General features: G+C 40.8%; 2 protein-coding genes across 3 annotated transcripts in view; one reads left to right on the forward strand and one right to left on the reverse strand.

Annotated features, from left to right (window-relative positions):
• Nucleotides 1-350: 350 nt before the first annotated feature.
• Nucleotides 351-2,275, forward strand: pgpep1l (pyroglutamyl-peptidase I like). The gene is made up of 5 exons (XM_069163560.1): nucleotides 351-716; nucleotides 802-854; nucleotides 941-1,057; nucleotides 1,395-1,621; nucleotides 1,718-2,275. The coding sequence occupies exons 1-5, from the start codon at nucleotides 686-688 to the stop codon at nucleotides 1,941-1,943; spliced, it is 654 nt and encodes a 217-aa protein (XP_069019661.1). The 5' UTR covers nucleotides 351-685; the 3' UTR covers nucleotides 1,944-2,275.
• A 3,578-nt stretch (nucleotides 2,276-5,853) lies between these two features.
• The window catches only part of igf1ra (insulin-like growth factor 1a receptor), a 70,418-nt gene continuing 49,187 nt past the window's right edge, over nucleotides 5,854-27,084 (reverse strand). Inside the window, exons 3-21 of one of the 2 annotated variants that reach the window (XM_069163542.1) lie at nucleotides 25,671-25,971; nucleotides 24,473-24,609; nucleotides 23,700-23,844; nucleotides 22,795-23,003; nucleotides 22,571-22,697; nucleotides 21,690-21,925; nucleotides 21,372-21,539; nucleotides 20,888-21,095; nucleotides 17,340-17,623; nucleotides 17,084-17,226; nucleotides 16,482-16,647; nucleotides 16,279-16,381; nucleotides 15,985-16,055; nucleotides 15,659-15,888; nucleotides 14,740-14,844; nucleotides 14,318-14,477; nucleotides 13,942-14,071; nucleotides 11,886-12,020; nucleotides 5,854-8,166 (exon numbers count right to left, since the gene is read on the reverse strand). In XM_069163542.1, the coding sequence (XP_069019643.1) occupies nucleotides 7,641-8,166; nucleotides 11,886-12,020; nucleotides 13,942-14,071; nucleotides 14,318-14,477; nucleotides 14,740-14,844; nucleotides 15,659-15,888; nucleotides 15,985-16,055; nucleotides 16,279-16,381; nucleotides 16,482-16,647; nucleotides 17,084-17,226; nucleotides 17,340-17,623; nucleotides 20,888-21,095; nucleotides 21,372-21,539; nucleotides 21,690-21,925; nucleotides 22,571-22,697; nucleotides 22,795-23,003; nucleotides 23,700-23,844; nucleotides 24,473-24,609; nucleotides 25,671-25,971 (3,584 nt within the window). In that variant the 3' untranslated portion in view covers nucleotides 5,854-7,640. The other variant, XM_069163543.1, reaches the window with a different exon arrangement.

The raw sequence follows: 27,084 nt of genomic DNA on the forward strand, positions 1-27,084 counted from the left end.
TCCTAAACTGACAACCAAATATGATCAATAGCCTAGAGAGGAAACTTAAATGAAAGCTAGATGCTGAAAATATGTCATGCACAGTAGTGACTAATACATTTACTCAAGTAGTGTATTTAAGTATATTTTTAAGACATTTATGCGTTACTTGAGTGTTTCCATTTCATGCTACTTTGTACTTCCACTCTACTAGCAGAGGTAAATATTGTCCTTTCTTCTCCACTACATGTATTTAACATCTTAAGTTACTTTTAAGATGAAGATCTAACACAATAGACGATATAATACCCTTTTGTTGCGGGTAATTCATAATTTTTGGTTAAAAAAAAAAAAACGTCTGCAACTTTTTTCAGCAATTTTAATTATAACAATGAGTTATAAAAGTGTTGTGAGTATTTAAGTAAATAACAAAAACTGGGTAAAAACGAAATGCAATTCAGTCTTATTATCGGGCTAATTATGTAGCCGACGTAGTGACTTGTAAAGGGGATGCCAGAACTTACATGAGTCACATGAATGCATCATCTGCACACGGCCTCCACATTTGTCAGAGAAGAGCTCCCCCAAGCGGACAAAAAAGACGTTATGATAGCTAAAACAAAAGTCTTGTCTTTCAATATCGTCACATGAAATGTGTTGACAACTTTCTCCTCTTACTGACTCACCATACAAACTTGGCAACGTTATGAATAAAAGCGAAACTGTGCTCGTTACAGGTAACCTACCGTATCTTCTCGTTAATACACGACCTCCTCTAACCGGCGTTTATTTTCAAGCCCGATTATGAATCTACTTTTTCAGGCTTTGGACCTTTCAGGCAATTCTTGGAGAACCCCAGCTGGACAGCAGCCCAGGTAATGTTTGACAAACATTTAATGTGGCAGTGCTTAAAGTTCAGGCGTCACCGTCTCAAAATAACAAACTCTAAAACTTCTTGCAGGGGGTGAAGTTGGTCGGACTGGGAGAGAAGATTAATGTTTACATCAAGGAGGTACCAGTGAGTTATGTTAAAACCCAACAGATTATTCCTGAACTCTGGCAAACGCTTAAACCAAAGGTAAAAATCATTACTGTCAAATTATTATTGTAAATAACTGTAGTCTATATATTCAGTTTAGGTTTCAAAGATTCCCCAAAGAGGAGGTTTGTATTCTATTGTTTCTTTAGATTAAATATATGAATGCTGTAATCATCACATCAAATATCCGCCACGTTAGTTTTTAATTGTAAAATGTGATGAGTTGTTAAAATGTAACTCAAAAAATATGAGTAGACCTATAGGACCTCAGTGTAGACTGCAAAAATGTGTCCATCCTTTGTCAATATAATAAGTGTTGGAACATTCATATCATATAAGAAGGTGAATAATTCATTATGTGCTTGTATGCATCCAGTTTGCTGTTCATCTGGGCGTAGCCAGAGGTTCCAGAGTCGTCATCTTGGAGCAAACGGGGAAGAACAGCGGATACAGAGACAGAGATGTTTGTGGCCTCTGTCCTGAATGTGAGTGCTGCATCGAAGGCGGACCAGAAAAACTGGACTCGCTCATTAACATGAGGGCGGTCTCCAAGCACTTCAAACAAGCAGGGATGGATGTGATTTATTCAAGAGACGCTGGCAGGTAGGCATCTGTTCCTGCACTATTTTACCAGACACTCAATTCAATTCAACACTCAAGACTATAATGTGGAGATAATGCTTTCGGTCTTCTTTTCAGGTACCTATGTGATTTTGCATATTACTGCTCACTGTATCACGGCGAGAGGAGAGCAGCCCTCATCCACTTACCCTCGTCTGGCAGCCTGGCCTCAGCTGACAGACTAGTACCTCTGCTGCAGACCCTCATTCAGACCATGCTCCAACAGCTGGAGGACCCTTCAGAAACAAGTACATCTTCATCGAGCAGACATTTTACACCACACCAGCAGACACCTTATCGCTGAATGACGTGGATGAGAAACGGCGACCTACAGGAAATTCAACAGAACAAGCAATCATAGTTCTCATTCTTTTATTTATTCAAAATTGCAGAAAAAAAAAAGAAAATACAAGAATTTCTTAGATACACATTTGGAGACGGCATGTCAAAAATACACCATCTCAGCAATAGGTGTGAAAAAACTTTGAGGCCTCAGATAAAGAGTCGGAAAGAAGACATAGTCTAGTGAAAGTTTTTTTTTTAAATATTTTTTTTCCCCCCAATCAAGTAATGAACACAGATTTTGTGAAAGCATTTGAATAAAATAATAGTAGTAGACCAAGGCCCCCTCAGAAGGTATAGGAATGCAAATCATAAAAACAGAGGCATGATAATGATAAACCTCAAACTTATTATTGCTGTTTGAATGCACTGATGCATCCTCCATAAACCTGACTTTTGCATGAAGAACATTCTGAAGAGTTAAAATGATGAAGATGACTAAACTGAGTGTTTTTAGTTATATTTACGCAGGAAATCTAGCATAATGCAAAACAAAGCAACTAGTGAGAAGCTGTAAACTATCATCTTTTTCTAATCATGTTGTTTACTTAGTTACCATGACTACCCGTAATCTACGCAACATCCCTGTCCTATAAACTGTATGTCCACGTGTTTCTTGTAAATGCTAAAGTTTTGACAGGTTTGTGATCTAACTAGTAGTTATTCACCTCACAACAAGTCAGTGTCTACTCTCAGAACTGAAAAGCTGAAATATATCACGATACATCCAAACTGGAACAATGTAAATACACAGATATGTTAAGTAACTACTCAAACGGTTTGCTTGTCAGTGGTGATTTCTATATTAACATGATATTCAGCAGCAATCAGATGTTTCTATATCAAAGGAGTGTTCATGTTTTCCCACCCTAAACCACACATAGAAAATAATTTGGAGGAACCTTGATTGAGCACCCGAATTTCACATTAGAAGTTACGCAGTGGCCTATTCATAATAAAAATTTGTATTGCTTTTAGATACTAATTTCAACACAGATTATTTTCTGCTCTCAGCCCTTGCACTTTGCATGTAGCCACTGTGATTAAAAAGTAGAGCTGAGGTTTTACGAGAAGCTTCGAGATGAAAAAAAGCTACTTTGCCACCTTATATGTTTAACATTTTTGGTGACAATAAGATCCACTGAGGTGACTTGAACCAGCAGCATTATTATAAGTAGCAGTACAACAGGCCAGGGAAGGAGTGTAGATTTCACTTCTGAATGATCAAAACGGCCGAAAAATGGTCGTTGAGAGATTCACACTGACAATGGTGGAAATTAACTCTAAAGCCAAAATGTCGTGGTATTCATCAGGTAGACTTGGACAGGGGCATATAATGACATTCACACAAGCACAAAGAATTTCAAAATGATAAAATCAAATAGTCTAAGTGATGACAAAAAAACAAAAAAAAAAACACTGCTTCGATTCTAACATTGAAATTGTCCATCGAGGAGTCCCTACTGAGGGTAGAAACATGAAGGAGGTGGAGTTGCTGCTTTCTCAATGACGTTTTTGTGTAGAAAGTACAGAATTCTTCTTCTAACATTCACAGTACTGATTCACACACATAACTGAATGTAATTTTTGTTTTGTTTTTTGAAAAAGTGAATGCCATCTGTATGTTTGGAATAAACTAAACTTCTGCTGCAGGTAAAAAGCAACAACATTTTATTTTGCTTGGAGGAGAATAAAACATTTCCCTTTTTAAATATTTCCCATGATATAACTCTTTAGACTTCTATATAAATGCATTTTAGATGAGAAAATCAAGGTGTTTTGTTTTGAGGGTTTGAGGTTGTGACATTATGTTCTGTGGAGATGGAATGACTGATGTTGAGCCCCGGCCTCCTTTCTCATCAAAAGAGTGTACTATAACCTGCTTTAAGCCTTATTACACTGATAACTGTCCAGTCAAAATACAGCGGAGGTTGACATAAGTATGTGACATTTTCCTCACATTATTACCCAATAACCTTTTAGCCTGATTCTGCAGAGAATAAAACTTCAAAACATGCGATCCTTTTCTTTGTAATCTCACTTTTTGTAAAAGTGGGCTGAACTTTGAACACTTCCATTCCATCTCCTGTCCTAGTCCACTTCACGAGGTTTATCTAGATCCCTGTGAGTTTTTATCCAAGTGAGGCTTCTCTAAAAACTTCTGATGATGTGAAAGAGTGAGATGTATTCGTTTTCCATACACATTACATATATTTAAAAAGAGTGAGGTAGATATATGCTTGAAGGGAAAAAAAAAAAAAAAAAGGTTTTAAGTCCCCAAGTCATGACACTAAAGAAAATGCATACAAAAAAAAAATCCAACTTTATACTGAATCATGGGGCATTTATACAGTGATTTAAACTGATATCACAAAAGAAAATTTAAAAAAAATAAAAACAAATATCACTCCTACAGAAAAAAAATTAACTTTGAAGAAAGGAAAAAAGAAAAAAAATCACCAGGCAACATGAAGAGAAATCCTTCAAAACACTTTCACTATTCAGCCATTTTAAGACCTTTTCCATTCATGACATTGAAATGTGTTCCCTTCCCTGGACTTTAACCCATCCTTTATTTGGTTTTCAGAAGCAGTGATTATGAATACAAACAATAAGTTTGAAATAAGTGTTGTCACTTTGAAAAAGTGACATTAGCAGAAGTGGTGTTGGATTGTGCTTGAGGGTGTTGAAATAAAAAGAAGAAGCAGATTTTAAATGGTTGAAAGATTATTGGCATATTTAAGGCAAACAAGACATCCCAATTAGCCCTATTTATTCACAAAGAGGCAGGAAATGGATGGGTTAAAATACCAGATCTGGTATTAAGTAAATATCTCGTATACTGGAACTAATCCTGACTTCAAAAAGGAGGCACCGGGGGGAGATGGGTACAGTTTGCCATAAGGTCAGTGGTGAGGCCAGAGGGAAGGAAAGAGGACGCTGTTCAACTTAAAAAAAATATGATAAAGGTAGGAAAAGGCGGGGAGGTGGAGGGGGGGGGTTACAAGGTGGACAAGTACACGATGATTATGAGAATGTGTGGAGAAAGCAAAGCCTTTACTTTGACCTGAGATTGAGTCGCACCTAGAGGGCAATGCTAGGCGCAGTGCTAGACAAGAAGTACAAAAAGGGTGCAGAAAGTACACGCTCACACATCGAGCTAAGGTGTCCATTCCAAATAATAATAATAATAATAATATTAATATTAATAATAAAATATAGACATCCACAAAACAAATACAGAAGGAAACATTTCATAAAAATAAAAGGCAATGAACACAATGTAGTGTTACAGAAAACCTTTTGGGGTAACTTTTTGTCATTTTATTTTTATTGAGTTTGAGGATATTAGAAATGGACTGTAGTGGAGACCATAAAATACCAAACCTGAAGGATTTCTGTATATATAACATCCAAAAGAGAAAAAGAATAAAATAGCAGCTTTGTTCTGTACAGACATAGAGGCAAACATTTTTAACCGTAAAAAGGTTTTTAAAAAAGTGACAAAACCAACAATGTGTATAAAAACAATCCTGCAGTCAAAAATACAACTGTAAGACCTTTATATGTGTTTGAAATGTAGAGAAACAAATTCTACAAGAGACCCCCTGTGACTTAAAGGTTGTCTCTAGGCTACTAAAATCTGATTCAACAGCTTCTCGCTTTATGTCCCAGGTTTGTTGTGGTGTATTTGGTGCCATTTGATCTGAACAGCAGTATCGGCGAACGGCGTTCACCTCCCAAGTGAAATGTACACTTAAAAATGTCAGAGAAAGGTTTGAAGAAATCAAAGTGGAGGCAGAGGCGTATTCCTATATTGTGAAGTTCAGTGATCCGCAGTGTGAGACTTCTGATCCTTTGATGTTTTTAGATTTTTTTTTTTTTTTTTTTTTTTTTTTTTTTTACTAAAACTAAAGACAGACTCAGGCTGTGATTCAGAGTTTGCTGACTCTAGTCAAATCTGTACTTCCTTCAGATGTCTACTTATTGATGTTACGATCTGAATTGATATAGCGGGTGATGGGGGTTTTTGATTGCCCCATTGTCAGCAAAAGCATGATGGCTTTTCAAAAATAATTATTCGAAGAAAACACAGGGTGAATACAACGAATGATTATTTTCAGCGAATTTGGCAATCATTTTATTACTTACAAATAAGTAATAATAAGGGAAGGAAATTCTCACATAATAGTGAAAAATGAGTAACCCAAACATATCCAGTTTGCTATCACATAGGACAACAAAAGCAGCGCATCCTCAGATTTGAGCTGGAATGATTTAAGCAGTTGATTGATTTCCAAATTAGTTGTTGAATAATTTTCTAGACAAATTGTTTCAACTCTATAGAAACACAATGCCAAGTGAAAATAGTTATTTTAATAAACCTCCTGTTTAAGTTTAAGATTAAAAGCCATGATCTGTCATGTGGTATTCTTGTGTCGTATGGTAATCCACAGTTAACCGTAAATCCCAGTAAATTTAAGTTTTATGGCATTGATATGGATTTTAAAAAGGGCTTTGTTGCCATTTCTTTATTGAATCATCAGTCCAGTGATAACTTATTTTAACTTTTTACAGAAATTTAGTTTCAAATAATGGAAAGAAAAATGTACTTTAATTTTGAGTCAAACAGATTGAATCCTGCATTTATGCTGACTTCTGTATTTGCAGGTAAATTCATAATAATTTTGTGTTTTTAAGGTTTCTTGGATTTATTTCACCCTCAGTGGAGACACTGCATATTCTGGTACAACTTTGACTGCACATGTGAACACAGCACATCTGGATTCTGTCCTGTTACAGCCCCTCACACACTCCTCCAGGTGCAGTTAGTACAAATGATAAGCATGAAGTCTGAAACCCAAACAGTTTTGGTATTATTGCCTGGACAGAGTTATCGCAACTCTGAATCACAGCCTTAAACAAAAAGGAACACCTGTATGAAACTGCAGAAAAAGCTTGATTTGGCAATAGTTTGGCAGATACAAAATAGGCCCTCCTCTACTATTTTGACCCAAACCTGACAGGATCCCGTAGAAATATCAATAGTAAAATGAAACAATGATCTTAGTCCAGACTTTCTAATTGAGGCATCCTCACACACCATGAGCCAGTCTGCTCATGGAAAGAAAGTCATTTTGATGGAAAGTCGTTTTAGAAATGGAGGTCTAACATACTGTGGAGAGAATCATGTCTGTATAAATACACACTCAAATATCCATCATATCCTCTCTAAAATCATGAGGGAAAAAAAGTGCTCTTCTGTTGGTTTTGCTGGCAGATATGCTAAAAAAAAAAAAAAAAGAAAAAAAAAAGATGATTTTCTTTAAATTCATGTGTACATCTGTCAGTCAGGAAACACGCCTGTGTTGTTTTCCTTCCCGAAGGACTTGTATGTAATGAAGACTGAAGTACAGGCTGCGCAGGAAGGAGTTCCCCATTGTTGAGTCTGAGCCACCAAACTCCAAATGCTTTAGCAGATTTCTGTGCTATTTTTTCAGTTTTTTTGAGTTTGTGTTTGACCTCAAAGGAGTGGAGAGACCATCTACTGGCACACAGTAGATGAAAGTAATTTCTTACCTCATCCTTCCTTCCTTAAGAGTTAGAGGAGAGGTTTGTGTTACCCTGTGTAAGAGGAAGAGGAGAGGCTGGTCTGATATCAGCAGGCCGACGACTGGGGCAGTGGTAACGCCCGTTCGTTCTTTCTGCCCCCATTCATGTGTGCATAGGGTTGCAACTCATCAAAGTTAGGCCGCAGCACCACCACAGGCCCGTTGGCCGAAACATGTCCTGAGTGTTTGTCCAAGGCTTGTCCTGGAGACGCCAAGGCTGAGGCAACTGGGCCCGGGGGGGAGGGAGACACAGGTCCCAGTAATGGAGTACTCGGGCCTTGCATGGGAGATAACTGCTGGGTAGAAGGAGGCGGCGTAACCCCTGTACACGCAGACGAGGGAACCACAGCAGCAGACGGCTGCCTCGTGGATGCAGGGTCCAGTGGAATGTTCTCCATGTTTTCTACCTCCATGTCCAGCTCCTCGGTGTCCGGCGGCTTGTTCTCCTCGCTGTAGAAGAAGCTCATTTCCCTGAAGGGAGGATCCAGTTCATCTTTGATGCTGCTGATGATCTCCAGGAAGGACGGACGCATCTTCGGGTTATACTGCCAGCACATCCTCATCAGCTCAAACCTGTAAGTGACGCACAAAAGATAAAACTCTTAGAAATTTGCCATGGATTTATCGTTTTTGTGTTTTTCATTAAAGTATAGTATGTTATTTCTTTTCGTGTAATAAAATACTCGCATACACATTTCGTACTACATAATGAATTTATAATTTCATACTAAAAACACACAACACTAAAAGATACCAACATCACTTTTAACTGAACTGAACTGTGGATTTTGTCCCCTATCTCGTAAAAAAAACAACTACTGCTAATAGGTGAATAGTTCACAGACGGTATGGGCAGGAGGAATGATTACAGTAAGTACAGAGTCAAGCAAGACATGCCCTGCTTTTAAAATGTCATAGTGGGAACACTTCCTATTTCTCACCAGTAGGTGGCAAGAGAAACTGAAGTTAAAGACCCTTTCAATACACTGGCACTAAAACTCACTATAGTTCATAAAGTTCACTATATTGATCTTGATAGTGCACCAGCACATTAATATTTTAAAGTGAACTACATTGTAAAAGTTCACACAAACAGGCTTAGATTTTATGTTTCATATTCTGTTAAATATGGGAAAAAAGTTAAATCACTTATAAATACCTATCCTAATTTCTTTAACTTGCTCATTCATTTCATGCAGGTTTGTTGGCAGGTTAACATCCCATATCTTTTAATACTGCCCAATTAAAATGAAGTAAAATCACAGATATATTGGATATATTCCAAACTTGCTGCAGATTAGCAGACTTTTAGTGGCACACAGCAAGTAAATTAAAAAAACTACTTTTTAATGCCTGTTCAGTTGATGTGAAATTTGTAAGTTGTATTTTTTACAGCATTAAAACACACAGTAAGATCATCAATGTAGCATGTACTCAGCAGAGCAGTAAATCATACTTCAGGTTACTGTGCCAGGCCAGCAACCAAGCTTTGGGAATGTCAAAACAACATCATAAAAGGGAGAATTATTACAGTTTTGTGTGGTGCAGCACCGCACACCACAACTTCAATTATACACAAACAAGCTAAGAATACTCTCTAAGGCCCACTGATATAAACACCTCGGCCATCTCTGCTCCATTCTTGCTGTTCCCGCTGTTTTTTTTCCCTCTCCCAGTGGTCTCTTTGCCGTCTACAACAACCTCTGCAGCTGGGTGCCAGCTCCTGTCCACACAGCGGAATTATGGGAAGATCTTTTCGAAGCACGCGCCTTGCTTCATACTCTGAAGCAGCAGGGAGGGTGGCTCTGACTTGTTTTTTAGGTGTAGGTCGCAAAGTTGACATTAAGGTGTCCAAACCCAGGTGGGATTGCAGAGCTTCCATGAAAAAGACATGTAATGCTTGAAGCTGGGCCGACGCACCAGGGTAACCCGTCTGCACAGTCCTGCCTGCCGAATACTCCTCTCCCACCATCTGTTGCTGAACACGTGACTTGTTGATGCCAATTTAGAAAACAAACATTGCAGTAATTCCTGACTTCCTGTCAACATCCTGCCAATCACGACACCCATGACGCGGGCTATTTCTTTTAGGCTAAATTGGCTTACATTTAACCTGTCATGCACTTTTTTGAGTACTCCTCAAGATCAAACCTCGCATTTTTTACACTTCTTTTGTGCTGTCCCTCAAGTTTCTTATTTCTGTTTTAATCACTTTAACACACATTTGGTACAGAGAATTCCATTTTTATGTATCTAAATGTGCTGTAAAAATACAGTTTGACTCTGACTGAGCAAGATGGTGCCCCGGATGGCTGCCTTGGTCATGCACTCTCTAACACTTTTTCTGTTTTTGTGTAATTGTTTTGTTTAGCTTGAAATCTTTGTTTAGCTGTATGCCTGTGTCTGTACCATCCTTTAAGTTTGAACTGAATTAAAATGCAGGGTTTTCCCTACTGTTATATGGCTTAAGCCATTTTGGGCACCACCTTAGCTGAATGAATGTAAAATCATCATGGAGAGGATCAAACTAAATAAATTCCCCCAAAGACTTCTGAAGCTAATTTTGTCTTTCAGATTTTTGAGTGTTGTTTATTTGTCTTTGGAATATTTTACCTATATATAGTAATAGGCAAAAATGATGTGAAATTTCATGTCTTTAGTTGGAAAAACAAAGTTTAATTGGATGAGAAACCACTAATACTACCATCAAATATGTGCTTCTTTGTCTTCCACAAACTTGAGGAAAACACTGAGATGTCGTGAGAGCTAATGTGAGCTGGAGTCAAATTTCTTGTACGTATTAACATACTTGGCTAATAAAGCAGTTTCTGAACTTTTGTGACCAATAAATGCTGAGTGTTACAAACAAAGATCTGGTAGTGATAGTGTTAAAATAGTTCTGAGGGAAAAAAAAAAAAAGCACTATTCTAGCCAAAATTTCACTGAAGAGATGAAAACCCTTGATAAAATCAGAAACAGACACAACTTTGAGGCCAAATCATGAGTGCAGAACAGTCTCCAAACATCTACGATAAAAGCTTAATAAACCCAAACAGGAATCTCTTGCAACACAACTAAAAAAAAACTTCACAAGTACGCCATCACCAGTGGAGTGAAACTTTGATGTATAATAGCACCGTAAGGGATAGGTCCGCATTCCACAGTAAATCATGATGTTTAATATGATAGGAGAGTCTGCATGGTGTTTTCATCTAACCCTGCAAGAGAGAATGCAGTTTTGTCTGCAGGAAACTCTCGACAGAAACATGGGAAATCCAATCAATGACCCACAGCTACCTGCGAAACAAGGGAAACTCAGTACAAGGAGGAGGCATTCAAAGCTCTCCAAATATGACTCATCCCTCTGTGTGTAATCCTGCCCACTTCCACTCCTTGTGTCCTTCTATTCAGTCTTTGTATGAATGTCTGGCTTCACTGCACCTCAGCAGTCATATGGAAATCTCCATTAAGTCACTACAGAAGAGGCGACCATCGGCATGAGCCTGACTCCCCTGTGTGCTGCTTACAGACCGGGAGGCAAAGCCCCTACTCCACCACCTCCGTAACACAATCCACACACTCCTGTAATCAGAACAAAATAGTCAGGCTGCCATAGAAACCAGAGTTTTGTGTCTTCACAACACTCGGCGGGGTTTTATTTTTTTTTTTCTGTTCGCACTCTTTCTAAGGTGAGGTCAGCCATGAAGAGTGGGAGGGGAGAGAGCAGAATGCCTTCTTATTGAGGTCAGAGAGGGAGAGCAGAAATGCATATATGCCGTGCTGCATGCTGACAAGCAGGCTGTGCTCTTTTTTTCTCCTCTCTAACAGCCAGGGTGATTCATTAATGAATTATAGATAAATTAATGGATTGTTTCTATCGCTCAAATTCTCTTCGCTGATGGACAGACACCCTCCTCATGCCCGTCCCCCGGCTGCAGGGATGAGGGGCATCTTTCACACACGGGTCGTGGCATCCCTTCTATGGACCGAGACTGACGGGTGAGGAGGCTCCTCACTGCCAGCTGACCACCGAAGCGATGTCGTCAACGTACCACATTTAACCTGTGACGTTAATGTCAGCCTTCATTTTGGCTCAACCGGAGCATACACACATGATATCCAACACACTTAGAACCACAACTTAAAATAGACGGCGGGCAAAATAACACAGAAGACGTGCGGGGTCAATGGCAGTAGAGGGTAAAACAATACATCATTTAGGGTGTCGTAGCATAAACCTGGAGGACTTGAATTGGTGATATTACAAAATGATTGATCACGGACAGACTTACAGCATGTCAGGGCAGTTGTCAGGTTTGTCCAAGAGTCCTCCCTCCATGACAAAGCGCAGCACTTGTTCATTAGACATGCCCTGGTAAGGCTGTTCTGATAATGTGGCAATCTCCCACAACACGACACCAAATGACCTGCAACAAGAGAAAAGAAAAGAAATTAATGTATCATGTCATATTTTTGCTTCTTATCAGATGCTCTTTCAGTGCTATTTACAGAGTGCAACATCAGAGAAGGTTTAAATCTTCTGTGGCTAATAGCACCAGGCATATTGGCTTTTTTTATTACATCTGAATAAATCTTCTATTGTGTTGGAAAGAAACTGTATCCATTATGTTACTGGGTAAATCGTCCTGCACTCGGGTCAACCTGATAGGTGAGTGGTTAGGGCGCATTAGCCCGGTATTATATATATAATAGATAAGGTCTGGCCACACTCCACTGGGGATTGTTTCCAGTCGTTGCACCCCAATGGGCATAGATCTCTGGTTAATTCTGAAACCATTGGAGCAGCCTTTAACCAATCAGCGTTGACCACCATGACGTATGTTGTGCACTAAAACTCAACCACTGCCGCCACCGTTGGAACTGCAATTAGAAAGAAATAGTTGACTTCTACGTCAAGGTTTGGCATGTTCACTATCTTATTTTTGGAACTTATCAAGCTCACTGGCTGCAAAACCAAAGTCATAACCCAAACTATTAGAGAAAATACTTATTTTTCTTTACCTGGCCATGACTTCAGAGGAAAAGTCAGAGAATCACCAAAGTAATTGTAATTCATTCTGAGGGGAACATGAAGGCCTGAAGCTAATTTCATTGCAGTATTTCCTATAGTGTAATAATAATAATGCAATCTAAAATAATAATAATAAACATTTTCTCAAAACAACAAAATGTGAAACTCATGGTTTTACCAAAGGAAAAGTCATTTTAGTTGTTCGGGCAGTAGGGCAAAAATCAATGCCAAACTCACTGAAGTCAGTAGAATTCATACTTTGGGTACCATGAACCATCCACATTTAATCTATTTAGTTGGAGAGATTTTTCAGTCTGGACCACAGGGTTGAACTGACAGACCAACATTCCCATCTATAGAGCCACATCGCTAACATGGCTAAAGGCTGCAAATGTAAACAAGTTGTATGTTATACCGCACACAACTAGAAAATGGCGAACACCAAATGTCTGTATATGACTCTTCAGACAGTTTTGCCTACATGCAGAAGCTTATTACAGCCTTCAGTCTTTTGAAGCTCGTTTTGTGGCTTTGTCTTTAATAATATTTTGCAGCACTGTAAAGTGTGGGGCAGCTCATTTTTAAGCCCTGCTATAAGCAAGCACTGCATATAAGTGGATGAATCCGTCCTCAGATCAAAACAGTTTTTCTTGATCAACAAAATACATGTCACCTTTTTGTGGAGCCCAGAATGGGTTACACTAAACTTCTGTACAACATCAAAGAGGAGGATATAGCACACAAAATGTGGAGGTGGGTTTGTGCTGGCACTGCAACCTCTTATTTGAGAACATCTGGAGTAGTTTAAGCCCACTCTTAGGGACTGACCCGCAGGACACTTTGAGTTGAGAAACTTGCAGGGGCGCTAGTAAACAGTTAGACTAGCTACAGTAGTAAACAATGTGGCAGAGCTGCAGGCTGAGAATCTACCAAACACTGAAATAAAAAACAACAACAAAAAAAAAACAGGGTTATCGTTAAAAAAAGAATACTCTTGTCCCATACTGTTCTGTCATGGGGAGAGGAATTTCCAAAGAGCCAGCCAGAAACCAAAAGATTTTGATGGTTTTGGAAATACTAACTGTTACAGCAGGAAATGCATGTTCAAACTGCTAAGTAAAAAATGTTGGCCGTGAAGAGATTTGCAGGTTTTTAAAGTTCTGACCCTGCAGCATGAACTGTTTTAAAGTATCCACATACACAAAGACACACAATACGCAGGCAGTTCTGAAATACTTAGCAGGCTTGGTGGAGTAGAACAGGTTCATACATGTATAATGCAGCCTTGTGTATGTGAGAGTGATGTGTTCTCATACCAGACATCAGACATTGTAGTGAACACTCCATCTTTCAGAGACTCTGGAGACATCCAGCGGACAGGCAGCAGGCCCTTCCCTCCTTTTCGGTAGTAATCCGTCTCATAAATATCCCTGGTCATGCCAAAATCTGAAGAAAAAAAAATGAAACCGGGTTGGGATAGCCTCTAAATGTCTCTCAGTCTGTGTGGGAGAGGAAACTCAAAAGAGCTCATCTATTCCCCTCACTTACTCCCTCCCTCTGTCCATCTACATTAGGACTCCACTGCCTCAGGCACTCACTCAAATCCAAACAGTTTTTTTTCAAGGCCAGCAGAGCAGGTTCAGCATTGAGCAACCTTGGGGTGGCTGAAGGCATCATATTAACTTGACTTACCTCCAATCTTCACAGTGAAGTCCTCTGCTACCATGCAGTTTCTGGCAGCCAGATCCCTGTGGACAAATTTGTTGGCATTTAGGTACGCCATACCGTCGGCGATTTCCCCCGTCATCTGGATCATCTTTTTGAGCGGGGGAAGGACGTGGCTGGTGGCGTTCTGTGGCAGAATAAAAGGTGAGAAGGTGAGAAGATAAAGAGCTTGAAAAACACTGTTCTATCAGTCATCATATCATGTTTCTGTGCTTTCATCAGTGTAGCAAGACGAAGCGAAGGGTAGATGCTATGTGAGTGTGAGAGGGAGAGAAAGAGAGAAAGAAAAAAACTTAGTGTGTATGTACGTACACACCATCACCTATTTCTTTATGAGACTGTATATAACATATAGCCGAGGTGTGTGTGCGTGAGGAAAAGCTGCTTACATCTTTGCGCAGAGAGCGCAAGTGGCTCTTGAGATCTCCACGGGTCATCAACTCCATAATCACCAAGGTTGGCTGTCCCTGAGAAACCACGCCCAGCAGCCGCACCTACATTTATCACAACAGAGCACAGGTCATCAGGGATAAGTCAAAAGGCATGCCCCAAATCCTCACAACACAGATAGCACACACTCTGTCCCTGACGTTTTGATTAAAACTATTTTCTCACAATGCAAATGCTCACTTTTACTTTCTCTCTGTAAAGTTACAGCTTACTTTCTAAAGTCACAGTTTAATTTATGTCCAATAGTGCATGTATTGTACCATACAATTGTTACATGTGTGTATTTCTTGTATAATAACCTCAAATTACAAAGGTTAGTGTATACACAGTACTATAAAATTAGTAGGTAGTAAGGTAGGTTGTCTACTCTATCTTGAAAACTCAGAAGTACATTGGGATAAAAGCAAAAACAGTTCAATTGCTCATAGTTTTCATCTTATATTTGTATTACAAACAGGATTTCTTTTTAAGTTGCTTTGAATTTTGAAAAAATCTCATTCCTCAAAATTATTCAAAATGTATTTAATGTAGTGTTTTGGCTGTTTAGCAGCTAGACTTAATAAAAAGGTTGTAACTGCAGCTTTTCAAAGGGAAAATCTTTAACACGTCCATTTAACGTAGTTAATGAGGCTGCGATCACACTGATGAGAGAATGTACACAATCTCCAGAAGCCTGAACCCTGCCTCAGGCTGAAGCTACCTGAGTAAAGACAACCACAGTGTACTCAACGCTCATAGTCCTCGTGACCTGCTGGCCTCGCTCTCTCTCCATCGATGCAGATTAAATAGGAAATAACAATTGAGAGCACTATCTGCTTTTATTTCAGGCATCTCCCTTTTATGACATGTCCATCTTACCACATGGTGACAGTTGAACTCCTTCATGACAGAGGCCTCGTTCAAAAACTCAATCCGTTCCCTCATGCTGGCTGACTCATTGACCGTCTTTATGGCCACTCGTGTGTCCGGTTCGTCCTTGACCACGCCCTTCGCGATGCCTTCGTACACCATGCCGAAGGAGCCCTGGCCCAGTTCCTTGTTCATCGTGATCTTCTCCCTGGCCACCTCCCACTCATCCGGGATGTACACTGGAACAGCACAAGAAAGAAACAGCAGGTCAACACCACATGCACTTACATTGAAATATAACAATGGAAAATGGGAACGATATTTGATATTCTTACTCTCAGCAGCACTGATGTACTCAGGATTGACAGATGCATAAAGGACTCCATTCCCAAGTCTATCGCTATTCCTGTTAACAAAAACGCGGCTCAGTTAGACGGCAGGCAGCTCTGATTGTGGATGCAATAGGAGGTCTACTCTTTACCACCGGGGAATGTTAATGAAAACAACATCTATTACTTCTAATTAACATTACACTGGTCATTAAGGTTCATGAGCAAAGCGAGGTAGAACAACTTAATTAAGGAACTTTGTCTGGCAATGTGGAAAGTAAGTTCACAAAATAGACTTGCCTCTTTTTGTTAATAAAGAAGAGAATGGTGGTGAGGCTGGCGATGAAAAGTGTCACTATGATGGGAATTATGATGACCAGGTAGAATGTAACACCATCATCTCCTGTCAGGCAGAACAGACATATAAAAGTGATCAGCACTGACAAAATCATACCGACATTAAATTTCTAAGTACAGCATTTAATGAAGGAGAAGTGCATTACGTTTAGGCGGAGGTACATAGAAGGACACACTGTCCGTCCAGGAGCCGTTTCCTGCGAGAGAAGTGGCGCGCACACGAGCAGAGTAGTTCCCCGAGCCCAGGTTGGTCAGCCGAGCTCCTTTGTGCTCGCGGTACTGCTGTCGCGACACACATCCATGTTTCTCAGGCTGCAGGAAAACAAGCACATGCTGGTTATTGCATGAAGACAGCACAAGGTGGAGGTCAGGTATTTAGAGTAAAACTCAGTTTGTTCTTATTTCAAGCCCTAACAGGCTCTACATAAAAGTTTACTGATTACCAGTAACAAAAGTCTTTATCCTGTGAACTGATGGTGAAGACTTTGTTTTTATCCACGCTCTCAGAAATATGTTTTGCTTATTGTTACTTCAGTTGTAAGTAAAGTTTGATGTTTGACCTTCACTGTGATGATTTATCTTCAGAATTTGGTACTCGAAACTGGCCTTTACATTCATCTGCCTAAACAGAAAAGATTGTCCTAAGTTCATCTTAAATCTGAGTTTAAGTCGTGCTTGTGCGAGCGTGATTTGTGATGCATCTTAAAACATATGTGAGGGGCCTAATATTACACCCAGCCTGGCTCACCTCAGTCCCCAGCCGGAACTTGATCTCGTACATCAGGATGAGTCCGTTGGGCACGATGGGCTCCAGCCAGTGGAGCACCACACACCCCTCAACCTTGTCACTCCTCTCATAGATCACCTTTCCAGGGATGTCATCTGCTTTGACTGGGGAACAGACACATTCGCAATATTATAAAAAGGATGTAACGTATCATAAAAGGTGTTGCAACATACTGCGCTATATTTGTAGATCGCATCAAGGTCATCGTGTTTCTCACCTGCAGGTTTGGTCCTGGAGAAGACGAAAGCTCCAGCGCTGCAGCGCCCCACCTCCTCATTGCAGGCGTGAATGTCAATACGGTAGACAGTGAAGGGCCGCAGGTTGAGGATCTCTAAAAATTCCGCTGTACTTCTGTCCTCCGAGAAGGGGTACTCTTTAACAGGAGGAATGCCGTCGGTGCTGTTGTCCCCTGGGCCAAGACTGGTATTCCCTTTACCACCCTCGTGAAACAGGGTGTTGTTTGCAATACCAAAAACATCTCTACGTCGACGGTCTGGAGGTCTGAAATATAGAGACACAATAGAATGAAAACACCAGCAAGAAAGTTGATTTACGTACAGTAAGCACTGAGGACAATAATAGACAAATGCTATGCGGGATGTCCTGCAAATCTTGTAACAAGTAACTGTAGGTTTACAACTCCCAAAAGCCTTTTGCACAAAGCTGACATATCTCGCAGGAGCGGGTGGAGTGAGTGTATACTTTTTGTACGTGTGTGTCAGTGTGTGCGAGGGCCATGTGTCCAGATGCTGCATATTACTCCCAGTGGTGCTGTGTAGAAGGATGAGGTCAGACGGATCATTGCAAGGTTGACAGACAGAGAATAGGAAAAAATAACAGACACGTAAAGAGTTTTTCCAGAGTAAGAAAAAAACAAAGCTGCTGTCTAACAAATCAAATCCACAATAAAAGAGTCTAAAAAGCCAAAATGTAGAGCAGAAATAAAACATGGCTTTGAATTTTAGGGCACAACTTGGAATGATAGTGCAGATAAGCTGTGAAGCCTTCTGGAGCTGGACATCGTCATTACTGGGGGCAAGCAGGCGGTGACAGCTGTAACTGTAGCAGCAGCAGTTGCACACGAGACACCACAGGGCATCTTGTCTACCTGTGAAACCTGCAGGGTCGCCAGCCGAGACGGACGGACAAAGAAAAGAGTCCTGACCGAGATAGAAAAAGAAAGCAATATTCACACTCTACAGAGCTCTGCTCTGCAGTGGTAAATGTTTAGGGGTTGTTTGAAAACATAATGAGGAGAACATGAAGAGGTGGGTTAGGTATGCATTACGGTATTTACAGCTAATTAATTAATTAAACTATGAATCAGTTCATTGAAAATAAAATCAGCAGATTAATCAATAATGAACATAATTTTCCCGGTTTACAGTTTGAATTATTTATTCAAAATCATTAGTTATGATCTACACACCCTGGTGGCACCTAAAAAAGTTATATTTTTTTTAAATATGAGAAACGGTTCGAAACCCAAAGATATTTAGTTTAATCACATGAGATGAACAAAAGCAATAAATCCTCATAATTAAGAAGCTAGAACCCAAGCATTTTGGGGATTTTTGCTTAAAAAAAACTCCCACCTAACTTGACTTTCCTGCCAATCGACTAATCAGCTCTACCAAAAGTATAATGTTGAACTAATAGAGTTAACTGACCTAAGCTAAAGTCAGGCATTGTTTGTGCTAAAGCAGACTTAAACCTCCTTGAGGAGTGTACAGACACTGAGGGATACGTGGGAAAGACCAGTCGCACTGTCATGTCAACATTCCTCTCTGACATTCATAACTGGTGCAGTCCAGCAAAGCAGAGCCCAGCACTTCAGTTACTACTGACAATACATCCAAAATATATGAAGACTGACAGCAGAGTGGCGAGGACAGACACAGAGGCATGAGTCCGAGTAGAAAGTAGCATAGGCTAGATGAAGGACAATTTGTAGGATCTTCTGTAATGTCTGTGTAAGAGCATGAGAATGAGCAGGGCAGTCGTACCACTGTGAAAAGGCTCATCAGCTGACTGAAGCACGCCGTACAGCTCGTGAGTTACTACAGCTAGGGTCCTGACCTCGCCGGCTAAAAAAAGATCTACCTTTACGCAATGGAAAACAGAGAGGAAAGCCGTGACTACGCATCCAGTCTGTAGCGATTAGGGTGCATTATTAGTGCTTGGCAACACATACAGCACAGCGAGCTCACGAAGAAGAGTGACAGATCTCTGGAATGTAATGGAAGGAGAGGTAACTTCCAGGGAGTCCCTATCAATTAATGTATGTGTTCATCATGAGTTTCAACAGCAGGTGATTACAGTAAATGCTCCAGTCAGCTGATGACAGGTTTTGCATCATACAACATACAAGGTCTGCTAAACAGATGCTGGCAGCCCTTCCTCTTTGTGTAGCCACCCTCCTCCAGCCTTACTTCCTTACTTTCTTTTTGTCTTCTAGTGCTGATGGGGCTCTTCCCTCATTCATTTAAATTCCAGATGGGTTCACTGTACATTTCCTGGCAGCTGTCTCACTCCAGAAAAAAAAAAAAAAAAAAAAAAAAAAAAAGTCTCGGACAAAGACAACGTGCAAGAGGGAGGAGGAGAGTGGAGTGCCGAGTCGAGGGGGACAGAATGGAAAACGTTTCCTCTTCTTTCTGTTTCTGTTTTCACTCACCCTCTTTTCCCCTCACCCTGGGTCTAAACCCTGAACCTTTGTTAAAAAAGAAAAGAAAGAAACGCTCTGATTTTCAAGGCCTTTCCCTGAAGTAGTTTCTAATAATGCTGGCTGTGTTACATTGGAGAGTCTGTGCATACATTGGCTGAGCCCCTTGCTGCAGGCCAGGGACCTGCCACCTGATAGTTTCCTTGACAGCTATACCGTAACAAATCAACACAGCCAGAGAAAGGAGGAGGAGGGGGACAGATGAGATCAATTACAATAAAAAAAAAAAGGTGATCTCCATTGATATATTGATCCAATTCCATGAAAACATTGTGAAAGAAAACAAGGGGAGAGAAATGCTGTTTGACTGATTGAACTGCGGATGCTCATCATTTAAAGATATGGATTCATAAGACAGCAGATATTTAACTTTTCTTCACGAGAAGCAACAAGTACATCAAAGTTTTCCATATTTTACGGTGACGGATCGCACGGTGAGGCAGAATGTTCACAAATGCAAAGATTGTGTGGGAGAAATGTGGAAGAAAACAGAGCTGGAGTCTTTGAAACAGTGAAACATACATCGCCACGAGCAAGTTAAATGATAACACAACACAGATGTCAGTCCCTATTGTGGGGAACAAAAGCCTAAGCAGCTAGCGTGCAGCCAAGCCAGGCCCTTCAGACTTCCTTAATCACATCTCTCTCCTGGGTTTGTTTGTGTTGCCTAAATTGCTGCCTGTTAGGTCCTAACATCCCCTGTGCCACTGTTGCCGCAGCAACCGAAAGCCACAAGAGCGCTAAGAAGGCTTTGGATCCCTACTCAGCATGTCTCCTCATCTGCTCCACCCGACAAAAGGGCCGAGCCCAGCGAGCCAGGCTCAGCCCCCGTCCGGTCCCATCCACGCCCCCGCGCCTCAGATCCCGTCAGCCCCGCGGAGGAGCCATTACACCGGGGCCACCACCTCAGCCCTCATTTTGACCAATCAAGGCTAAAAAGTTCAGCTCTTTGATGGCCATCTCCACATGAAAGGAGGCACCAAGCAGAACCTGAAAACAGTTTAAGGAGGCTGATGTCACACCTCCACTCTGTTTTACATTACCTCGGCAGAAAAATGGCGTTGTGGAGGAAGTTCTCAAAAACTTTAAAGAAGACACGGTCATCCTTCTCCCGGTCCTTCTCCTCAGGCGTCTTCTGGCAAGCACAGCACGGGCCCTTCTCTGCCCCTGCCAAGTCTGACTTGGTTGGCTTGGTGTTTTCTTCCATGTCCGTGAGCCCTGTCGCTGAGATCCGGATGGGGATCTTCAGCTCTGTTTGAGGAATCAAACCAAAAACCAGGACAAAGGACTGTTTAGTGAGGGGCAGCATTCTGCATTCCCAAAGTGTTTCATGTGTTGTATCTTCATATATAAAGTGTAATTTTACATTTTGGGAAACACGATTATTAGCTTTTTGAAGGTAAGATGAGATGATCAAAAAAAGCACATTTTCCAAAATGACAAACTGTTGACAAACTCTTAAATGAAGGACTCATCAGTGGCAAATAAAAAGATGTTGATCGTCTTATAATGATGTGTAATGCAGACCTTTGGAACAGTAGTTATGTTGGTAGAGCTCCCTGTCCTCGGGTTGCTGCTGCCAGCGCACCAGGTAGCAAGTCAGATTGCCATTGGGAAACATTGGAGGTGACCACTTCACCACCAGCTTGGTTGAGGAGTTGGCATATGCACGGGCATCTTTGGGCATAGACGGCACTGTAACAGGGCCAAAGTCAAGACATGTAATTATTCAAATATGTACATGGAATTACATACAGTAGTGACAGGGGAGGCTGCCTCATTAATCATTTAAAAACAGCATCAGGAACTACAGCACTGGTGCCAAAGATTAATGGTCAGACTTACATGATGGGCGTGTGCGAATGTAAATAATATCACTCTTTGCCCCAGTGATGTGTTTGTCCTCCACCTGCAGGGTAATAGCCTTCACAAAAATAGCATACTGGGTCCAGGGCTTAAGGTGTGGAAGACTGACTTTTGGGTCAGTGTTTTTATCCTGCGGAAGATCCACGTCCACCATGTGCCAGCTGTTTGAGCCACAGCCATCTTGGCCGTCAAACTCTGTGATGTTCTGGAAAGGTCTGGAAAAGACACACAAATTCAAACAATGACATGTAATTTATTTACAAAAAATTTGTTTGGAACCTCAAATGAACACTGACCACTGGCATCAAAGTAAAACACATTCTAGGTCATGTTGGAACTCTACTTACGAATGTTGCACACGTTATACTATTTATTATTTTCCAAAGCACACCATTAAATGTTTGATTGTTTTGTCATTTGCTTTTTGCTTTGTTTTGTACCATGTCAATAATTTTACAAGTAATCAAACCAAGACATCAAGCAATAAGCAGATACAGATGTTGTGATGTTTTAAGTTTGGTTGATTGTTTTGTGAGAAAATTCTTCCATTGGTCATCTAAAATCTACGTATGTCAAAGGCAGGAAGCCAATTCAAAAGCTGAAACACTGTCTTTGTAAAATGTTTGGCATTAATATGAAGAGCATACAGATAGAAGCAATTGAGGTCAAATAAGCATATATGATCTTTTAAATTGTTTTTGTTTACAAAAATTAAGTCTAATTTGGAGACTTTCAGTTTACACGTCAAAAACAACAGATTTTTGTTTGAAAAAAACCCTTTCGTCCGTATCCATCGTGCCTCTTTTAGATATGACGGTCTGTACAGAGGTTAAAACGCCGTTTCTCTTCTGACTACTCACGACTCCTTGTAGTAGACTATGAAGCTGATAAGGTCTGCATAGTCCAGGGGCTGGTAGCGCTCCCATGTCAGCCTGATTGCATGACTTGATGTGATGTTGGACTTGAACTTCAAGATATGGCTTTCACCTGTCACAACAGAGCAGGTCCTTCAGTGAGTCATTTGTACGAAGATAGAATAACATTTCATGGCTCTTTAGAATTAAATTGACGTGAATATACTCACAGCTCGCTCTTTCACCGTTGTTGCGGAAATCACCCTCCTCTGGCTTCACAGCTATGCCCGTCTTCTCCCACATCGTGTGGATCTCCGACATGCAGAGTTTAGGGTTCCGACGGAAGAAGAGACGTCCAGCCCGGATGGTCAGGTTGTGCTGACTCCAGTCCCACAAGTACTGCAGATGCTGGTTGTTGATGGCGGAGAACGAGTACATGCTGGTAATGGAGAAAAGAAGGTTACAAACATATCCTCTATTGTTGACACAAGGAAGATTTGTTTATTGAGTGAGAACATGTTTCATGGAGTTCTAGTTGCCAGAAGTGTAGTTAAAAAAATATTTTTTTATCCATCTGGAGGCAGCGCTAAGCACTAACAGAGGTGGACACAACGTGGGCTCAGGTTTGTGTGTCTGTTTGATAATGAGCCTGCATTTGAACAGATTAGGTGATGAAGCAGAAACAGTGTCGTGCTAAGAGTCTTAGCTCCAGCAGTCCAAGTAACACACCTCCAGAACGTAAGGAATGCCTGCCATCCTCGACAGCATTCCTCTGAGTGTAACTTAACCCCGGGAGAAATGATAACAAGAGGGGTGACAGGCTTTCCCATGACCCCTTTGGCCATCCCCAAAAAAACATTCCCTCGTATCTTAGGCTGCTGGTGATATCATAGTGAAAACACAAATGGACCTGAGACTTTTCATTCAGCTTTGTAGCCACAGTCACTTATCTGGCGTGTGTGCATGACGTTTTAAAATATCTGATATCTGCAGTATCTGGGAATCTGCAATACCTACAGCAGAGACTCAAAAATATGCTTTTAGCTAGGCTGTGCTTTGCTGATGTCCTCTAATTCTCTGTCACTACACACATGCACATGTTCACAGGCCAAAAAAAAGTGCAGATAGGCCATACTTGTCGATGAGTTCCTGCCCATTGATGTAACGGAGGCTCTTGAGGAAGGACAGCGAGCCAAGTGCGTGGGAGTGTCGAATCTTCACATAGCCCGTCACTGTCTGGATCAATCCCATGAAGCTCTCCAGCTCAGAAGCTATATTATCTGGGGACAGGAGACAAAAACACACACAATCACACAGAAATACAAAACAAAAACAAAAATCCGGGACCTGTACTGCTACTATGGTACACAGACTAGCCCTTAATGCACATGTCCTCATGTGCACTCAATTGTATAAGCGTTATCATATGTGGAGATTAGCTTGTGAGCCACCCTGTCGACTGAGCAAATAAACAGCATTACAGCATAATGTGATAATTAGGTTGGAGTGCAGGAAGCAGATATAATGTTGATTCTGTGACTCTCAGTGCATCCCACCAGCTTAGACCACCAGGCTCTTCTGCCTTCACTATCACTCTAATCATAATAAAAGGCAGTCAAGTGCAACATGCTGTAATAAAGTCTGCGTACTGCAGTCGGGAAAGGATTACTATAGAGTACTGTATAGCAGATTTTAGCCAAGTTAAATATTCTGTTGGCTAGTGTTCACCAGTTTGAGAGCAGAGCGCTCCTCGCGTGTATAATCTGCTTAGCTGCAGCGGATGTAGTTTAGTTCACAAAAAATTCCTGGAATGTATTGTAGTGTAGCTTGCTAAGCTAGGTTACACTTAAAAATATACAGTATCTGTAGTGCTAAAAGCAATGGCCTTCTGAGTATTGTCATACTCACTTCCACGTCGAATGTTGATGTCCAGAATGCCTTCGATGACGGTGCAATCCTTCAGGGACTGAGCAGCATCCACAGAGTCGATGACAGGGGACGTGCAGACCTTATCACACAGGCCGTTGCAAGCACTGCATAACATACTGTGTAGAAGTAGAAGCAGAGGGAAGGAGTGGATGAGAAAGAAGAGAAATGGAAACAGGGGAGTGTGGGTGTGGGGCGGGGGGTCAAAACTGTCAAAGGATGAGCAAAAACTTTTGTGAAATTTTGTACCTCACCCTAAAATAATTTGTCCACTCCCAAGCTCCCAAGCATTCCAGAGGATGCAGGCAAATAAATTCAGAGCATGATACAAGGTGACCTGGATAGTTTTCTTTTATGGGCCCTCAACTGAACTCTTGTTTCGTGAGAAAGAGACTCGTTGTGTTGACCTCAGAGACAAAACAACAGCAGTATGGCCAAAAAATATCCGCTAGCAGTCAGTGTGCACGGAAACATTAGGGAATTGACAAGATAAATCAGAGAGGAAAACTGTGAACAAAAAAGTTTTCTTATCCTAGGTTGGCATCAAACACAGGAAATGTCAAGTGGAGGAAGCGTGAAGGCACTTCAGCCGACTCTCTTCTTAAAACCTTTGAGTGCTGGCCTGTACAATTTACCAGTGGTGAGTGTTGAAAACAAGGCGCTATGTTGAGAACATTTCACTCTTTCTAAATAGTCTGGGAAAGTCTCAACTTGAATCATTAATCGTCTGACATACTCTGAACCTCTGGCACTTACAGTTTTCAGACCTACTTTGAAAAAAAAGGAACTTGTGAAGGGTGAGGTCAGGTAAAGTTCAGCTCAAGAATATTTTATGCACATGAATTCATTATGCATAATGCACAGTGAATAAAAGCTGCTTTAGCATATGTGAATACTAAAGAATAGACACACAGAGCACAACAGAAATTAACTAGGAAATAATACCATCACCTGTGGTACTCCCTGTGAAAACGATCATGTAATGATCCCACAGAAATCCAAATACAGAACACTGAAAAATAATATTTAGGCTTAAGAAACCTTAGACATAATTTGATAGGATTTATTCAATATAGATAACAAGGAGCTCTTCCACATAATTTGTACATTCAGTGTGTCACCTTCCGTGGCATTTTCAAATAATCAGAACCTAAACTAGGAGTGAAGGGTACGTCTTTACCGATTAGTGTCATTGCGTGTGAAGCCAGAGGGACAGTCGGGCATACACTCTCCGCCGTGGATGACAAAGTGAGTATCGCTGGGCAGGTGCACTTGCGAGCACAGGTCCATGGTGATGCAGCGCCAGCCCTCAAACTTGTACGTGTCAGGCGGACAGTCTGGCACACACCGACCCTCGTGGTAGTAGTGGAGGCAGGCGGAGCAGGACATGTCGTTGTTGGGTTCGGTGCAGCTACCCAGGCACTGGCTGTGGCAGCACTCCTCTTTGTCTGTACAGGCAAGCTTGCAGTGTCCTGGGCATACTGATGGAGAGAGAGAGAGAGAAGAGAAATGTAGACTACCTTCAGAACATGCTAAATAATGAAAACTAGGTGAGGATTGCTGACAAGAAAGCGAATATATTGCAGTATGATATACGATACAGTCTCTGCATCTGTATACTCCCTGGCCGCTTCATAACTGCACAAACTAATGCAATCCAGTGTATTTAGATTTTTGCCCAAAGTTTTTATTACCTATGTTTATTACTGAGGTCTTGGTAACTCATGGTGTTATACTGGACTACATTACATTATGTTAAGTGTCTTGCCTCCCGAACTATAAGGATGAGGAATGAAGAAAATAAGAACCACACTTCACTGTAACTGTTTCACCATCACATCTGTACATTTGCTTGTATAGTGGATTTTTTTCTGAGCTGTGAAAGGATGAAGATGTTTTTGATAGTCTTTTGTTTTGCTTTACTGGTCTGTAAATGCAACAAGTGAGGTGGTGTCAGGTTTTAGAACTAGTGAGCTACAAAAAATCTTATCAGCCAGCAGAGTCACAGAGCTGGACAATAACATAACAAAGGAAATGGAGCGCCACCAGGGTTAAAACCTCAAAGGACAGAACGCTTCCCTTAATATGAACACATCTAACATCACAGCACCCAAAGTTTCATTTATTCTTTGACAAAAACAAAGTCCTGGTACCACATTTATACCCATTTCTTGTTTTTAAGCCAAACTGGCAACAAAAGAGGTGCTAAAAAAAAAATCTGTCAAATATATTTGCACTCAATCATCTTTGCCATGAAAGTTTAGACAAAAACAAAAATAACTGCATCTCAAATGAAACTCTCACTCCCACTATTACTACATCTTCTAGGAAAGAATCACTGTCTATTTTTCCAGGCTGTGAGAAAAATTGACAGAAAATGATTGCACTGGGTGTTTCAAATTAAGTTTGAGCAACATGAATCATAGAGACTCCTCTGTTGACTGGCTTCACCAAGACACCAAAACACACAACAATATGTTATCAATAACGCATAGCATTTTCCCTTTTCTTGGGACAGACACATAGTACATTTGACAGATGTACATCCTGACAGTTTGTCAGATTTATCATACAGAGCTTGCAACATGACCCTT

The sequence above is a fragment of the Embiotoca jacksoni genome, unplaced genomic scaffold (genome assembly GCF_022577435.1).
Source record: "Embiotoca jacksoni isolate LCO1_2020_lvr unplaced genomic scaffold, fEmbJac1.0.p SCAF_3, whole genome shotgun sequence".
NCBI lineage: Eukaryota > Metazoa > Chordata > Actinopteri > Embiotocidae > Embiotoca > Embiotoca jacksoni.